Below are 19149 nucleotides of genomic sequence, written 5' to 3'. Positions count from 1 at the left end.
TGCATATAAAGGCTAATGTTAATTTTAAAATATTTAGTAAACTTATACATGTTCCTTAAATTATCATTTTATTCTTTGCAAGATATTCGTTAGAAATGTGGACTTTATACTATGTGTTCATTGTCACTGACCTTATGCTCACTTGCAGCAATGAGGCCATAGACTCCCTGGTGTCATTGGGCTCTAAATCATTCTTTGAACAATTTGGCCTATCACTGCAGCAGGGCTGTTGTAATTCAGTTTAAATATGGTCTTTTACATAGCAGCAGGAACTAATTTTAAGGAACTCTTTACATAGTATATTTTAGGAAAACAGCATGGTATGAAATTCAATTCAATTCATGTGTCTGTTTATAGTATATGGATCATTTTACATAGTTAAGATTTTGCCATTTGGGGCTTCAAGGTCTTTTGCCGTGGGCTAAGGCAACTTTTTGGATTATAATTAATTCAAATCCCAATCATGCTACTCCAAGTAGAAATGGTTCTATAAAATCCTCCATTGTGTGGCTGGCATGTTACAGTTTATGTTATTAAGCCAAATGCATTATAGTATGTGCCTATGGAGCAGGGTCATTCAATTAACCAAGGCAACCATAGCTGGCGACTGAAATATATACTTTATGAAACAATACATGTGAGTTGGAACTTGTATTAGTCCATTTTTTTTTTTTTTGTTTCTATAACAGAACACATGAGACTGGGTAATTTATAAAGAACAGAGGTTTATTTGGCTCATGATTCTGGGACAACTGCATCTGGTGTGGGCCTCAGGTTGCTTCTACTCATGGCAGAAAATGGCGAGCAGCCAGTGGGTACAAGCAGATCACACGGCCAGAGGAAGCAAGAGAGAGGGGAAGTGCCAAGGTCTTTTAAACAACCAGCTCTCGCAGGAACTAATAGAGCGAGAACTCACTTATTAATCCCCCCTCCCCCAGGGAGAGCATGAATCCATTCATGAGGGTCCGCCCCTCATGACTCAAACAGCTTCCAATATTGCCACATTGGGGATCAGATTTCCACATGAAATTTGTCTGGGAGGACAATACATCCAAACTCCATCAGAACTCAAGGGGGAAATTTGCTAATTTGTATCTGATTACACAAATAGGCCAAAGGTGCCTTAAGTGATTCTAGAGAATTATTCTTGACCATTCAAAATCATTGGAGCCAATAGCTCTACATGAAGAAAGCTAAATAGATATCAAATATTTATGGATTATATTACCTTTTCAATATAACAGCTTTTTTTTGGTGGCTGGCTAATATGGGGATCTGAACCCATGACCTTGATGTTACAATTTGTGCTCTAACCAACTGAGCTAAACAGCCAGCTCAATATAACAGTTTTTTTAAAAACTAGTTTTGAAAAAAAAAAATCTCAAAGCCAACCATGACATGCATGTCTACATTCTTTGATACAAAATTTAACTTAATCCTTTGTTAACAACTACCTCCAAGGTAGCTGAGAGTAATAAAAATGCTCTTTAGAAAGGAACTGACAATTTACTAGCTTGAAGGTCCCCAATTTTTATCTGAATAAGACCTGGATCATCAGTATACCTCTGAAGATGGGTCTCTATTTACATTGACAACAACTTGATCACAAACTGTAAAATAAGCTGTTTCAGAATAGCTCACAAGGGTTAAATCTATGTGAGCAGAACAGAGGAGTGGTAATATAACATGCTTTGTGGGACATTTCTAACAGTAATTGAGAGAGAAAAATGCACTGTGACTCTCTTTAATTTTACATATCAATTTGTGCTCAGGGCCTACATGATGAGGCAGATCAACTTAGAATTTCCTTTGTAAACATTTCCATTTCATAGTCATTAAACTAACTCTTAAAATGGATTAATCATTAGCATTTGAAGATTGTTTTTATTCACCTTCATACACAAACCCCATAAATGGATAGATGGATGCATGCATGCATGGGTGGATGGATGAACGGATAGATAACTGTAATTTAAATTGAAAATTTTGACTGATACAATGTACAAAATACATTTCAAAGTGAGGTGCTAGACCACAGAGCCTAAATTTCAAGGAAGGTGGCTGATATTAAGTTCTAACACCCATGACATAAATATAAAAGACAATGGCAATTGAGAGAATTTTGTTTGTGGTTTATTTCAGTGGAAAGAGAAATGTACTGTGAAGGAACAGTGATGATGGTTATTTGCACTGCACCTCAAGACAGTCATACCTTGCACTAATCCTGTATTTAAACTTACGATATCTTGTTCATCTTAGTTTTTTATATTAATAGTTTTTTTAAGTATTTCCTTACAATATTGTTTATCTTGATTGCTGAGTTTTTTGGTACCCCCTTAAATTTTGCACACAAAGCAAATGCCTATGTGTTTCACCCTAGTCCCAGCCCTGATTGTAGGGCACAAGGTAATAAATAATGCCCGACCCTCACCTGAGCCTGTTAAAACAGCAAAATAGAGGTGGGAGACTAGGAAGGTACTGTACTCTGTTCTAATACTGGGTCAAAAGTATGTGAACTCTAAGGACTAGATGAAGAACAAATGGCAGGAATATCAGCCCGGGGTCATTGAAAAAGGTATCCTGTCCAAGAGAGTGGTCTGCAAGGGTTGAGGACAACCTAGGAGTAAGAAGAGGCTTTGGGAAATACGGCTGCAAGGCAGAAGCTGAGGGGCATTGAGAGTGACCAACCAAAGATGAGGCACTGCTACATCTAGTGAGTAAGACTAAGGGCCAAGGCAGTCAGAGGAGCCCTACTTATCTGCTCCCCACTGCATTCTCCAATTATACAGGGGTTAAGCAAGAAGGTTTATAGCATATGCATAATCTTCCCTGAGGACTGCTGGCCTGCCTACAGCAAGGCCCTGGAATGGAGGTGGGGTGGGGAAAAGATGTCTTAATTTTGAATGAAGAATAAAGTATTCTTTAATATATTGGATGAAATATTCCTAAATTAAGACTATTTACTAAATACTGAAGTGAAACTATGATTTTCATACTAAAGTGAACTTAGTCCACAGGGCCATGTTGCAAAACTCCAGGGGTACTATTCCCATCATAATCTATTGCAGTTGGGCTCCAGAAGACTACATTTGTAAAGATTACAGTGCAAATGGTGCTCCCTGGAGCTGTGCAACTCAGGAACCCTGAGTGAACATTTTATTACTTGAATGAACAGAAAAATCACAGGGTTGCCTAGGTTTTTATGCAGGCACGGAAAAAAAATTTCTCCCAGTGAAAGATAAGGACAAAAGTTAATTTGCATTTTGATTAAACTCCATAAGTTGTGCTCGTTCAATTTATAGTTAGGGAAGGATACATGGAGGGATGGATGGATGGATAAATGAACAAATAGATAGTAAGAGGTTGCTATGGTTTGGATGTGGTTTGTCCCTGCCATAACTCAGGTAGAAATTTGATCCCCAATGTGGCAATGTTGGGCAGTGGGCCCTAGCGGGAGGCATTTGGGTTATAGAGATGGATCTCTCATTAACAAATTAATACTCTCCTGCTGGGGTGAGTGATTTCTTGCTTTTGTAGGCATGGATTAGCTCTCTGGAGTGTGGGTTGTTAAAAAGAGTGTGGCTTCCTTGGTTTCTCTCTCTTACTTCCCCTCTCACCATGTGATCTCTTTGCACACCCCCACTCCCTTTCCATTTTCCTCATTTGAGTAGAAACAGCATGAGGCCCTCGTCAGATGCAGCTGCCCATCTTGGACTTTCCAACCACCATAATTTGAGACAAATAAACCCCTTTTCCTTACAAATTACATAGCCTCAAGTATTCTGTTTTAGCAACACAAAATGGACTAAGACAAAAGTCAATTTCAGTTATTAAAGAGAGTGGCCTTATTTAAATTGATTTGTTTTCTTAACAGGGAGATGATTTAGGAGGCAAATTCCTATTGAAAGGGGTAGAAACACTCACTGGGAACAAATTTCAATGTCTAATGGATGCATTTTAGGGACTTTATCTGTATTTCAAAGGTCGACCTCTCATATAGATGAGCTAGCTGAAAACAGAGAGTACTGTGCCCCAGTTCCCTTGGGAGAGGCCATACCCATCAGGCACAGCTGGCATCTGCTGTCTTAATTGCCATTCAAGTCTCTGACAGCCATGTAGGGCATTGCCACATTTTTGTGGTTCTCTTTTCTCCAGTCTCACTTCCACCATCTTAGTTTGAATCTTCATTCTCAGCAAGGTTACGGTAATACCTAATTAGCCTTCTCTTCTGATGGGTCCCTCAGCTGTCTCCCACATTTGGTGACAGATGAAGCCTTCTAAATACAGATCTGACCAAATGAATATAAGTGTGTGGGCATCTACACCTACACATATACGTATGATGTATATGCATACATATATACATATATACACACATATAAGGACATAAGTATATATAAAAATATACACATAGTTAAAATGGAAGAATCATGTAGAAACATTATAATAATTATGTCCAGTTGGTGGGATTATGAGCACTTGACTAAATATTTTTGTTATGCCTTTTTATATTTTCTAAAACAATTTTTTTAAATATTTTAAAATGATTACTTTAGAAAGACCACAATAATACCTTGAACTATCAAAAGGAGAGAACAAACCTAAGGATACTAGAGATGGGAGGAGGGAGGAAGGGAGAGTGGGCAGTGATTGGTAGGGTAAGGGGCATAAATAATAGTTATGTTTTATAATAACGAACACGCTAATAAAAATTAATTAATTAAAAATAAATAAATAAATAAATAAAATTGGATGTTCTGAACCCTTCCTGTGCCTCAGTTGGGATGAGGTAACCTGATCCTTATTATTATATCCTGACAGTCTGTCTGGATTGCATTATATTATATTAATCAATAGAAAATAATTGTCAAATGAAAATAAATTAAAAATAAAAATAAAAAATTACTTTAAAATGTAGTGAAATACCTAATAAAAGAGAAAATATTGAAATAGTTCTTAATTTTTAAAGTGTTTACAAAACAATATATACAGAATGATCCTGTTTGTGCAAAATGTATATTTTATATAAATGAATGATGTGTGTATACACACACATACATAAATGCTAGTGCTGATTACCTTGGGTGGTGAGGGATTGGGTAAATTTCACTTTTCTTTGTGCTTTAGCTATAGTTTCAAATTGTCTACAATGAATATGTATATTCATGGCAGTCTCCCCACTAAGTGTGGTTCTCTATGGCAAGAATAAAAAGCCATGAAGGGTATAGCAAAGCCAACTGATGCTTTTTCTAAAACTGGTAATATTTTCTTGATTTCCAACAGTACTTCTGTCATGCCTAAAAAAAAGTAGCACTTTGGCAACAACATTCTTTAAATTGGAATTTTTGCTTGATGGTTTATTTCCCGAGTGATGTAATGTGCAGGTCATCTGCTGAGGGTAAAAAGACTGTAGAAGAATGATTAAAGATACAGACATTGTCATCATGTGGAGGGAGCTGAGATTCTGAGAAGGCTTGCTAGGCAGTGTAGACGATTAGGCTGAAACTAGAATCCATGCATGTGTGATAGAACCTAGGTCAGTGCCGGAAAAAGTCTGAGGAAGTTTTTTATTGACCACAGGATATCAATTGGATAGAGAATGTAAATAAACCAGGAGGGAGCTCCGATTTGAGAGAAAATACAGGCAAAAAGTGACTGAAGTTCTCTCCAAGCCAAGAACTGATGTTGTGGAAGAAAATGAAGGAGCTGAGAGGATGGAAAGCAGTAGTCAGAGTGGCATGTTAAATTTCACAGAAGAAACAGCTTAATGATGAAAAATCACACGACACACCCATGGATGCAGATGGATCAAGCACAGCTGAAGTAAAGTTTATGAGCTATGAGGGAGTTAAGGAACTCTGATGCCAGAATGACAGGGGGCTTATCCACATGGACTCTGAGGTCACCCAGAATGATGGCAGGATACAGAGGATGATGGTGGGCTGGGGTGCCAAGATATTCAGTGATAGATGGTAGAAAACAGTGCTAGTTGGGGGTGAACAGCAGAAGACAATGCTAGATGGAGCTAGATGACAGATGACAATGATGAAGTAGGCTGGAATGTTATACAGACAAACCGTTTCCTCAAGGGAAAAGGTTTTCTTTATATATTTTCTCAAAAGGCAGAAACAATGGTTTGGATGTGGCAGTGGGGAGCTGTGATAATGCAAACTCATCTTTTTCTATCTGTGGTATAAGAGGCATAGGAGTTGAGCAACCTCTTATCTATATTGCTTGAAGGGAACTTATCATTTTTGAGAGAGAGCCAGATTACAAAGGAGTCATAAATCCTTCAGGCAAGATCATTCAGCTGATACATGTGAATCCTTTAAAATGGATGTTTTCTTATTAATGAGAATCAGTAAGCCATACTCACCACTGTGGGGAAAATAGGATAATTTAGTCAGGTTCCCTCAACTCAGGTCTGGTTGGGGGTCGAGCAGCACATTTCTTGTAAACAAGTTGTGTGTAGGTGGAGTTAGTGCACATGTGCACAAATGTATCTTTTTAGTTTTGTTGCTATTGTGTGTTCTTCAGTTTGTGAAGCAGAAGCTGGCTGGCAGAGCCTGCATCTAAAAATAAACATGTTTACTCTGCTGGCAGCTGCTCAGTTTTTCCTTGGACTCTGCCAGTAGCAGTTGAGTTTCTGGGTTTCTCTTTTGGACTGTTTAACTCTTAGACGTGTGTGCTGAATAAAGACTATTCCTTCTTCAACCAAGGCTCCAAGGACCTTTTTGCTGGTTACCTCACTCGTAGACCTGCATGTGAAGGGTTTGTGAATGGGCTCGAGGGGTCTGTGAGTTCCAGACCCTAGCCCTAGCACTACAATTAGGGTCTGGAGCTAGGCAATACAAAGAGAAACTCAGAAACTCAACTGCTACTGGCAGAGTCCAAGGAAAAACTGAGCAGCTGCCAGGAGAGTAAACATGCTCTATTTTTAGACGTGAGCTCTGCTTCACAAACTCAAGAACACTCAATAGCTATTAACTAAAAAGATACATTGGTGCACATGCACAGTAACTCCACCCACACACAACTTGTTTACAAGAAATGTGCTGCTCAACCCCCAACCAGACCTGAGCCAAGGGAGCCTGACTAAATTATCCTACTTTCCCCACAATCCACCACTTCAGTGTCCCTTGCCATACAATCTACACATCAAAAACCTTCCACTATGTTCCCTTAGTGAGGATACATGACCCTTTTATTTATATGACCTATTGTCTGTTTGATATGGCTTAAGGCTTGCCCTTAAGGCTTGTCCAGTAGTTCTGTCCTCCAGTCGCACATGTCCTGTTAGTAATCATCATTGGTGTGATTTTCCACAGGAATCTTGTAGTCATACTGATGTGAAGTTCAGTGTATATTCAGTAGATGATCATGCCAATGTATGTATGTACCCAGTCAACTCTGGTGCAGTGCCCACAGCCAGAACACTATCGGTGAAAAGACAGAAGGGTTATTGGTACCAATAGGGGAAGTTCTTGCCCCTCTGGTAAGATACATGCCAGTTTGCCATCCTGAGAAAGGATGGTTGCAGGAATAGGTAGCTTACCTGGTCTGGGGCCCCACAAACCCATACAAACAGAAGACCAGTAACTCTCTGATTTTGGCAGTGGTTCCATGAGATCCACCTGCCACCATGTCAGGGGCACTCTCACACAAGTTATCTGCCCATCAGGGTACCCATTTCCTCATCAGGAGCATTCTTTCTCAGGATTATGCAGCACCTGGCAAGCCATCGACAACCCAGTCCTGCAGCCAGCATGCTGCATTCTCCAACGTAGCAACCCAGCTACATCAGCTGCTGGAGCTCTCTCCAGCCACCTTACCTTAGCCAGCGCATCAGCTTCATCATTGCCAATTCAACATGAGGCCTCCGGTCCTCGCCTGCCCCCAAAAGACAAGCACCTTGGCCTGCTCCCTAGTCAGAATGGAACAGTTCATCCGCCTCCTTAGGAGCAATCAAAAAATCCTTTAAGGGCCGGCCCGGTGGTGCACTGGAGAGTGCGCCGCTTGGGAGCGTGGCAGCGCTCCCGCCGAGGGTTCAGATCCCATGTGGAGATCGGATCCCATGTGGAGACCGGTTCCCGCTCACTGGCTGAGCGTGGTGCGGGCGCAACACTGAGGGTTGTGATCCCGTTGCTGGTCCCCGGTACGGGGGCAAAACCAAGGGTTGCGATCCCGTTACCGGTCAGTAAAAAAGACAAAAAGGAAAAAAAAAAAGTCCTTTAAATCCACTGAACGTACCTTGCTACCTGTTTCTGGACATTTGGTGAAATGCCATTCAGGGCGCAATTGCTGCCACAAGGCAAACAGGACCACATTTGGCTGCTGGTCAATTTTCTTTTTATCAACCCCTGCTGCAAGCAAGTCAAGCTACATCTGCTATGGCTAGTCTTGCTTGGTCCCTTCGGGATAAAATCCTGAGTATTTCTTGGGGGTTTGGTCTTAGCCACCTTTCAGACCCCTTTGCTTGTCTCCTATCCTCCACTTCACCCAAGCTGGCTATCATGGTCGTTACCTCACATACAGGACGACCAATGTATGGGGTCAGTATGGCCATCAGTGACCCAAAGGACATTGACAGGGCAATCCGCAGCACTATGTCTCTCATGCTGTCTGTAAAATTTTCATTGTCCGGGCCACAACTGTTCACATTAAACATGGACTGCCACATCCCCAGCTCCCAAATGATTTGGACCAACTCAGCATACGTTTGCCATTCATTCACAATCTCGGGCAGTTCTCCAGCATTTGCCCACACAATTCAAGCAGCTGCACTCACCCATTCCATTAAGGAGTGATTACCTGGCCCTTGGGCATATCTGCAGCTATTCTGCAGCCACTGCCTCAGGGACAGGTGCATGGTGATGGAGGCCAATTTTTCCATTTCCTCACCAGAGCATACCACACTATCCACCCCTAGGTCCTATAACCACAACAGCCAAGCAGCTAGGGTCTCCTCCTGTTTCTCCAAGTCAACTAATTCAACCTGGGTATACAGGACATTGGTAAATTGGGTCACCTGTGGATTGCCCACTAGTTGCCCACCTGGTCCCATAGGCTGCTCATGCTTCATTTTCTGATGCACAACAGGTTGTACCTGGGGACACACAATCTCCCCCAACTCACCACTGGGTTCGTCGTCTTCCCTGGTGTGAGAAGCAGGAGTGGCCAGTCACTGCACATCATCCTCCAGGATAACTGTCCGTGCTTCCAACACCTCTGCTTTCTTCTTCAGCTCTCTATCAGTTTGCAGCAGAGTGAGAAGCAGCCAGGCTCCGGTCAGCAGAAAAGTGGCCACTGGGCACCACATGCTCAAAGACAGCCACATTTCCTCCCCCTCCCAAGGGGCTCTCTGCTGTATTGCCTGGTCTATGCTGGCTTGCAGTGCAGTGAGCAGCAACCAGTTCCCGGTCAATAGGAAAGTGGCCACAAGGCACATGTTCAAAAGTACCCACATTTCCTCCTTCTCCAAGGGCTTCTTGGCGCCTGTACCTGCTCAGAATCCTGCTCTTACTATGCCAATTGTAGTGCTAGGGCTAGGGTTTGGAGCTCACAGACCCTAGCCCTAGCTCTACAACCATTATATGATAGATGTCCTCCTGTGCACCTCTGTACCTCTATAGTGTTTTTGGAAGAAAACCAACCAGCCATCTCAGGTACAAAATCTAAAACATAATTAAACGGGTCTTAATATTCCTAAAATTAAGAAGCTAATCATTAAAACGGAATGCAGTAAACTCAGGTGGCAACCTTTAGAATTCTCACTCATTTTTTATTCACTACCAGGGATTTGACAGTAACCTTAAGATCTCCCTGTTACTCCTTCCATCTGTCCCTGAAATCATTCTCTTATATGGCCTTGATAGAGTCCTGTATTTTTCTATGACATGTAAAAACTAAACAACTTGGAATCAAAAAACAAGATCCATAAATTCCGAGGTGATTAGAAAATGCCTTAAAATGCTACTTACCATTAATGATATATAAAAAACTCCTCTAGAAAAACACTTCCTTCTCCTGTTTTACAACAGTATAATGGGATTTCTGGGATCCCTAGAGAACTACTCCTTTATGACGAGCTTTTAACATCCTATTGCCCTTGCTAATGATGTCTCTGGACTTCATGATAATAGTATCTACCTGGTTATCATGAATTAGCTGCTTTCATCTTTTATGAGCTACACTGAGACCTTTAGAAGGTCATTACTCCTGAGAAAAGGAAGATTACCTGACCCACTCTCGGTAATTCAATCAGTAACCAAAAGTAATCAGTGACCAAGCTGGGACCTGAAGCAACAGAGCATGAATATTCAGGGAACTGGGGACAGCAAGTGTTTAACACTAGAAGTATGCAGTAAGGAATGGAAAAAGATTGAAGATGTAAGTAGCAGCTTTGTTAAGTCATGTTAAGGAATGTGGTTTGTACCTTCTCTTGGAGGAATGGAATAGGGATCATCAAGGGTTTCTGCTGATTTCCACTTCTTCCAGACCACTCAGTGAGTGACATGGACTGCAGACTCCAGAGAGAGTATAGCTCTACATCCATAGCATCTGCACCCACTTGTACACACACACTTAATCCACTTACTTTTCCAAACTCTACAGGACTCTAAGTCTTCTAGTATTATCAAAGCAGAAAATAAAGGGTTGGGTCTGCCCCCACCTGGTTAGATCAGTTGTATCAGTAGGAAAAGTATGTAGGGAAACTGGCGCATAGGTTCTGTATAACCTTTTCTAGATGGAGTGCAGGTAATTGATAAGAATTGGGGCACTACAGAGTTGGGAAGCTGGAGAAGGAAAAGTGTAATATTAAAAATATGATCTGGGCATTTAAAAAAAATAGAATGCTGCCACTCTACAGAGATAAGAGAAATTTCCTAACTGACTTTAAATTAGGTCATTGACACTGAAAAATGAAAGACTAAAAGTTTAACATGCCTATTCTGTTAGCAGATTTGTGTGAGTCCAAGTGTTATTTGCTTTCAACTGATTCTACTCCACTCCTTCAGAGAAGCTTAAAGCATCCATGAGGCAAAGGTCATGTTTGGTCATGTTTGGAAGGCACTGTTAGGTAAATGATGGTAAGAAGCCATTCTAGTTTCTTCCTCCCCATCTTCCTGTTTGAGTCAGGCACATTTATTTCAATTGCTATGAGATTACACCGTGAAAAGATGTATTCCCAGAAGGTGCAATAGCACTGTGCTATCCTTAACAGGTAAATCCAAGGCATACCAGGTCCCAAGTTGATCACTAGCCACAAAATACTTGAATAACTTTTTAGGTGAATTTCTAATAAACACCAGGAAGCCATGGATTTTCTTCACAAAATATCAAAGTGGCTTGAGACTTGGGATGCTTCTAAGACATTGTTGTTGCTGTTGAATTTCCTTTCTCAGGGAATGAGAGAAACTAAGGTTTATTGTGTACCTGATATCTACCAGTTACTCAGGTGGGTGCTTTATACAATTTGTTCATAAAACCCTATATATCAAGTATTATTATTATTATCTTCATTTTATAAGTGAGGATGTTGAGGCTCAGAGAGGATGAATAATCTGACCAAGGTCTTGCAGAGTAATAGATGTTGCAGGCAGTATTGAAACCCAAGTCATTTTGTTTCTAAAGAAAAACACATGTTCTTGGTTGGGTGGTTAGCTCAGTTGGTTAGAGAGTGGTGTTGTAACACCAAGGTCAAGGGTTCAGATCTCCATACTGGCTAGCCACTAATAATAATAATTATAATAGTGAAGATAATAATAAAACACCTGTTCTTTTCATTACCCCACATTTTTATTTCAGTGACCAGATACACCTATTTTTCTAGTCTAGAAAGTTTAGATCTATCAAATTTGTGAACTTAGCTTTCTAAATTCATGAATCACCATAAGTGAATTACCTGAGAGACTATTCAGTCCTTTGCTTTAGAGTAACCATAAGCTTTTCTACCTTGCTCCAGGTTGAAAGTATACTAGGTTAATCGTTCCCAAATGATGAAGTTTTCACTATCGTTGGCAAAAAGAGAGGAAAACAGACAATGTAGCCAGTTTTTAAAATAATGCTAAAGTTATGAACATAAACAACTTCCCTTTATTATGACCTTTCTCCCCTACTCCTGTGGGTGTGTGTGTTCTGATGTCTTTTTTCTTTTTTAATGAAATAATAGAGCTAGTAGAAGGCCATTTGCTTCTTAATGTGCTTACCTGATAAGAAGTGGGGAACTCCACTGAAAGAGTGGTAACTAATGCACACAACCAAAATTTTAAAATGTGATTCTATTCCCCAATGTACTGTTCAAATTTGTTAGATACATCTTCCCCTGACCCTGAGTGAAATCTTGGGCAGCCACTATAGCTTCTCTGCTGACTTTAAGTTAGTAAGATTTTCTCTGGTCACATGCAGTCACAATAATAGTCTTTTTAATAATTAACATCTTAAGACTAGTTAATAATCAAAACTCTGGACTTCACAGTGTTTTCCTTCCCCAACTCGGATTTGCTCCAGGCTGGAAACCTGCAGTTGAGAAGAGAGAGATGTGGTGACCTTTTCTTTCTACCTTTCTAGCTACCCTCTATACCCCCATCTTAAATACATTTTGAGCAGTGTCTTCTGACTCTACCAGGTTTGGGGGTGAGAGGAAGTCAGAATAAAACAAAGAAATGGTTTTAATTAATGGCATAGCTAACGTGTGGCTTTAGTTCTCTTTGCACATTGGCACATTTAAAGCTGATTGTTCTCTTATGAGAGTTTTTATGTTATCCAGCCACATTTTTACCTCTTGAAAATTTTCTCAGTGGGCTATTTACCATGCAAGATCAAAACAAGTATCTGTTGAGTATGAACTGTGTGTCATGCACTGTAAGAGGTGCAAGGATACTTATCCAAACTCCTGGAACCCTAAACACAATGCAAAAGGACATGCTAGAAAATAAACTTTCAATCTGAATAATCATATTAACTTTAATTTTTCAACTGTATTTGACCATACAGTCTTACTTTACAAGGTAATTGCAACTGTGAAAAAGGGATACGTCATTAATAGTCTCATTTCCCAGATGTTATCTGATAGATATTGTCATATAATTATTACTGTATGTAATATGTAATTATGTTAGCTCCAATACAGTGTGCACTTTGAACTTATAACAAAAAAAGTTTTTTATAGAAAAACTGTCTTCAGACAGAATGAATTCTAATACTTGAAATAAATATGCACGCAAATTGTAGTTTAAGGCAGGGTAGGTATGCTTATCATGTTTTAATTCAGTTGAATTTCAGAAGAAGATCTAAGGAATTTATGGAAAGAGAAACTAGAGTGGCTTCACATTAGAGTAGTTAGGTGATCTGTTGAACTTTAAACTTCCACATCACACTATGATGTTGGTTTTACGATAAGAAATAGAATAAATTCTCTCTTAAGAACAGACATGAACCTCTGATTACCTAGAGGGTGACTCAACTGAGATCATGGCGTTTGATGGTAGTTGGAAGGTAGACCGTAGTGAGAACTATGACAAATTCATGGAAAAAATGGGTAAGAATTTCATTGCTTAGTGGCTCATTCTTTCCTTTATCACAGACATTTTTCTTTCTAACTCTTAAATCTCTAGTCTTAGGGAATGGCTCCTGAAGTAATGGTAAGGATCCAGAAGGTGGGATGGTTTAGAGTAGGGAAACTACACTCTCACTTCTTACATTAGGAAGAATACACTATCTCACTAAGTGGAAGGAAAGATTCTTTTGGTACTGTCCTCTAAAACATAAAAAAAGATCCAGATATGTTTCCTTCACTCTTTAACTGCTGATTGTACCTGTATCATTGAAAACTGAATGTTTTTGTTTAGAGTAAGAAAGTGACATTGTGTAATGATAACTTCCAGATTTTAAAACATTGAATTCTCGGGGATAGAAAAGCAAAGACTATATAATAAAGTAATGGAAAGGAGTTCTATCAAAATTCACAGCTTGGAATAAATTAGATTTCTCATTTCCTCTGACTTAATTCCTTCTGAGATTATTTGGGAATAATTTCAAGAAGCTACTTTCTTTGGAAGTTTTTTTTTTTTTTTAATTGAAGCATAATTAATTATACATATTTTGGGGGTACAATGTTGACTACCATTACCTGTAATGGAGGTTTTAATTTAACTGATTTATAAAACTATCAATACTCTGGCAGCCCATACACTATACAAGATGGGCAGACAAATTTGTGTAATTCTCCCAAAATAAAAATCTGCATCAATTATATCTACAGTTTAGGGATTCCAAGTTTAAATTTATGGAATTTGTTCATTCTTATAATAATTAATTTTGCTATATAATTTGCTAAGTTTTCTCATTTTTGTGTCAATCAGAAATGCCACAAAAATTCAGTGAGTGAATCTGTATAAAAAAGAAGAAAATGCCACAAAAAGCAAGGAGAATTATGAAGTTCAAATTTTAAAAGCCATTATACAAAGCAAAGGGGCACTTAAAAAAAAAGAATACTGTATATGCAGAATTAAAGTTGTGTCCTCATAAATCTATAAATATACCTTTTAATTCTTCATTTGACAGAATTTTATTAACTTAACACTGAAACAAAAAGTTAATTAATATCTGATTGGGCTTGAACTTTTTCTACAGAAGCAATCTGAATGCTCTGTGCAAAGACAATACTGTTGAGTTTTCTTCCCCACCCTCGAAATAAAAATAAGCAAATAAATAAATAAGAACTTGGAAAAATAAACACTTTCTATGGCATTTTGACTTTATTTTCTCCTATCTCTTTCCTTTTTCAGGTATTAATATGGTGAAAAGGAAGCTTGCAGCTCATGACAATTTGAAACTGATAATTACACAAGAAGGAAATAAATTCACAGTCAAAGAATCAAGCACTTTTCGAAACATTGAAATTGTTTTTGAACTTGGTGTCACCTTTAATTACACGATAGCAGATGGAACTGAACTCAGTGTAAGAAACTTTTTTATAAGCAGTGCATTCTTGATTTTACTACCCAATACTAAAACAATCTCTGTTTTATATCATTAGATAGTTTAATTAATGCAGGTCTCCTTCATTTATTGAAGAAGTCAATAAAGTTTGTCCACATTATAATTGCACAATTTGGCAGATATTTAAATGCAATGTTTTTCTTTTCACACACATCTGTGAAAAAACTACATTGAACAATGAGAATTAGAAAAATATCTTTCTAATGACTGAGTATAGATCTATTCATTAAAAAATTTAAAGCTCAGTGTTCTCAAATTTACATATCCAAAAGCAACAAAAGCTTTGAGAGTTACATAATTAAACAAAATAGCCATTTAATAAATGTATTGAAATAATAAAATACATGAATAAATTAATGAATAAGTGAGTAACCAAATGCAAAGGTCTAATGCTACATTGTAGGTCATTGGTAATGTACCTTTTCATATATAAGATAAAAAATTTTAGGACGTCATCATTTTCAACCAACTTTTTAAAACTTTTTTTAGCCTCAAAATTTTTCTAATTAAATAACATACGTTTGCAATGACAGCTTAACTGTTCAATGTTTTATCAATTATGCCATTCTTTATTACCACAGTCACGTAAATTAAAACAAGCACAGGGTTGTTAGCCTGTCCATGAAACTAACTTGAACCATGACTAAATTTAGGACAATCTTATTAACTAAAAGATTTAGAAAAAAGAAGACTTGCTCATCTGTCTTAAAATTCAACATATGGAAATTAGTAAGGGAGATGAGCATAATGGTTATCAACACATACTCTAAAGCCCTATAGCCTAGGTTCAATCCTGGCTATGTGACTTTGGCTGAATTAGTCTATGCATTTTACAGTTTCCTCATCTGTAAAGTGGAGACAACAGTAACTACTTCATAGGGTCACTCACCATAAAGATTAAATGAAAAAGTGGGTCTACAGAACTCAGCATAGTGCATGACATGTGTAAGAGCCTAATAAATGCCTTATTGTTGTTGTTGTTTTTGTTATCTAGGGGACCTGGATCCTGGAGGGAAATAAATTTGTTGGAAAATTCAAACGGTTAGACAATGGAAATGAACTGAATACTGTCCGAGAAATTATAGGTGGTGAACTAGTCCAGGTGAGTTGTGAAAAGATTTATAACTATTTTCCAAAGATAAAAATAGTTATAAACAATATTTTTTTGCCATTACTGAGTTATATCTTTACTAAATAGACTGTTATTTCTTTTCTCATAAATCTTACTGATTCTAAAAATACAGATATTTTAAGCCTATTTATTGAAGATAACATATATATATATCAAATACATCAATGCCTATTTTGACTAAAAATGTAAACTGCAAACCAAAATGTGTTTTTAATGGATGTATCCTATATCTGTATAAAATATTGTTGTCAAGTACAAGGAATAAACAGTATAAATTCATTCAAAATTATAATAATATGAATATTTTTCTTAATTTAGACTGAAATGTTAATGGCAAATTCTTTTGTTTGTTAACATCTTTCAGACTTACATGTATGAAGGAGTAGAAGCCAAGAGAATCTTTAAAAAGGATTGAGCATTGTTCTTGAAACACAGCCCAGAATACAAATTAGATGGAAGATCTATTTTGTACCAGAACTATTTTTTTCTCCCCATCAATAAAAGGTTACTGATTATTCCTTTCATATGTAAACATTGGTATATGTCCATTCTTGCCAAAACAAAAAGAGGTAAAAGCTAATTAGGATTTTCTTTGTTTTACATTCTCTAAGATATACATTTATTAGTATTCTAAAAGAATTTGCGACATTTTTTAAAGCTGAAAAATATTGTTTCCACATGGCTTTAGAACAGCCTCTCCTTTAAAAAATATGTATATATATGTGACATATGCATCAATAGTTTGTGTAGTTTTGTTTTTGTCATCATTTTCACATTTGGTAAACTAACATGGGCTGCATGGTCGTCTAAAATCTTGTACTGGTTGTGAATAATTTCCTTGTAACATCTATTTTTATAAAAGTAATACATTCTTAACCAAAAAATCTTAGAAATAAGGAAAGCAAGTGCAAAATAAATATTTCCATAAACTCACAATCCAGAAATAATCACATTCTAATTGTGAGAGATAACATCCCAGTCCTCCTCTCTGGGTGTGGATATTTCCCAATACATATCACTTTGAATAATATGATAGAAAACAAATGATGTACGAACTTAAACAATTGTATTATATTTGTCTACACTGTCAGTGATTCCCAGACCTAGCTGAAAATCAGGATCACCTGAAAAACTTAAAAATTTTCGCATATTTAATCTCCACTGTCAATCTACTAGATCAGAATCTCTGAAAATAGGGCCGGCCCAGTGGCGCACTGCTACAGTGCGCCGCTTGGGAGCGCGGTGGCGCTCCTGCTGAGGGTTCGGATCCCACATACAGACCGGTTCCCGCTCACTGGCTGAGCGAGGGGCGGGCGCAGCACCGGGGATTGCGATCCCGTTGCCGGTCCCGGTCCGGTACGGGCGTGACACTGAGGGTTGCGGTCCGTTGCCGGACATGAAAAAAGACAAAAAGAAAAAAAAAAAGAATCTCTGAAAATAGGACTAGGAATTTTTTTTAAATTCCTGTGATTTTGATGCACCCTGTCCACTACCAAGTCTTTGAAAATGATGGGGCTATCAGATAACAAAAATGTCATTTAACTGCTCCTTTTTTTTTTTTTTTTTTTGCATAAACATGTATAGTACCAATTTGCCAGGGCCCCAGAAAGTTTCCTTATTTTCACATTTTCATATGATGTTCAATTTTATGTGTTTCAAGCCATTGTATTTTAGTGGGGTGTATATCAGGGGCAGAGAAACAGGTCAATTTTTTAAGCATTTGCAACTCTATGGACTTTTGTTTTGACAAATTCTTTTTCATACTGATATAGATAAAAACTAACATTTGCATAGTTCTTATTACGTGCCATGCGCTCTTCTAAGAGTTCTACACGTATGACACATACATTACAATGTGGAAAGAAAAACATCTGAGTACACAATGGAAATGAATGGACTAGAGAATATGTAATTTGCAAAAACAAAAATTTAAAGGCACCGTTCATTTTATAGGTTTATAAAAATCTTCACATAGGAAATAGTAATTATTTAGATTTTCACATGCATTTTTTTCATAAAGGTTCTATGCATTTTTACCTCTCTAATCTTACTTATCTACATAAGTAAAATAGGAAAAGGACAGGTATTAATCTCATTTGAAAGTTGAGAGACAATGGCACAAAAAGTTTATTAGTTTGTCTAATGTCGTACAGAGTCCATAATGAACACCAGAATAAAATGTAGGTCTTGACTTTTAGTCCAGTACATTATGATCTATGCTATTACTCAGCCTGTTATAAACAAAAATATCTTGAGAAAAAAATGTCCCTTAATTCCTTGTTGGCACCCAAGAATAGCACTCCAAATGAATCAGGTCAGACTGTAAAATAATGGCAATTCAGTGGTTAGACACTTATCTATTTCTAGTCTCATCACAGGCTTACTTTTTTTTACAATTTATATCCTTTTTAGTATTAAATTTCACTATTTATTAGGCTGCTGGAGGGCAGCCTAAGTGGCTGCCATTTCAATAACCCCTTTTTGGGAAAACTGACCTTGTCATTACACCACCCTGCTTGGCCAAGAGAGGGTGCCTGACCCAAGAGCAGCCAAACTACCATAATTTGGCCAGCTCTGGGCAGAAGGAACAATAGCAACTAACTGAACGTAAAAAAAAATCTCTTTTTAGGTAATTTGAATTTGATAAATATGAAGGTAACTCAAAAAGTTCACAGAAAGATCATATTATCATTTAATTCCAATTTTCCATGAACTTTTTGAAGTACCCTGGTACACAGTTAGTAGTTGGTAGGAAAGATAAAGATTTAAAGAAGACAAAGAGGTCAGGCAATAAGTAGAAGTCTTGAGTATGTGAAACTGTAAACAAGCAGGAGCCATACTGTAGACAGCAGAATAGAGGGGCAGTTAGTTAAAAGCAGATGAAGTAGTAGAAGCTAAAATATTTACACATGAAATATGGTATCAGGGATTTGCCTAAATTGCTTTCTCCCCAATCTAGGATTGGTGAGAAAGTGGCAAGAGGTATAGTTGAAACATGATTGTTCACAAATTGA

At 37.9% G+C, this 19149-nt stretch overlaps 1 protein-coding gene across 1 annotated transcript; it reads left to right on the top strand.

Moving 5' to 3' along the window:
• Positions 1 to 12483: 12483 nt before the first annotated feature.
• FABP2 (fatty acid binding protein 2, intestinal) lies at positions 12484 to 16550 on the top strand. The gene is made up of 5 exons (XM_008578384.1): positions 12484 to 12544; positions 13432 to 13540; positions 14790 to 14962; positions 15998 to 16105; positions 16500 to 16550. Exons 2-5 carry the CDS (start codon positions 13474 to 13476, stop codon positions 16548 to 16550), a joined length of 399 nt encoding a protein of 132 aa, XP_008576606.1. The 5' UTR covers positions 12484 to 12544; positions 13432 to 13473.
• The last annotated feature ends 2599 nt before the right edge of the window (positions 16551 to 19149 follow it).

This window comes from Galeopterus variegatus, unplaced genomic scaffold, assembly GCF_000696425.1.
Source record: "Galeopterus variegatus unplaced genomic scaffold, G_variegatus-3.0.2 Scaffold1674, whole genome shotgun sequence".
Classification (NCBI taxonomy): Eukaryota; Metazoa; Chordata; class Mammalia; order Dermoptera; family Cynocephalidae; genus Galeopterus; species Galeopterus variegatus.
Note: the sequence above shows the minus strand (reverse complement) of the source record. Positions and strands in the feature narration are given on the sequence as shown.

Coding starts and splice junctions, on each gene's coding strand:
- FABP2 (XM_008578384.1), top strand. CDS start 13,474: ATGGCGTTTGATGGTAGTTGGAAGGTAGACCGTAGTGAGAACTATGAC. Junction 14,963..15,997: donor CAGATGGAACTGAACTCAGT/GTAAGAAACTTT, acceptor TTTGTTATCTAG/GGGACCTGGATCCTGGAGGG. Junction 16,106..16,499: donor TAGGTGGTGAACTAGTCCAG/GTGAGTTGTGAA, acceptor AACATCTTTCAG/ACTTACATGTATGAAGGAGT.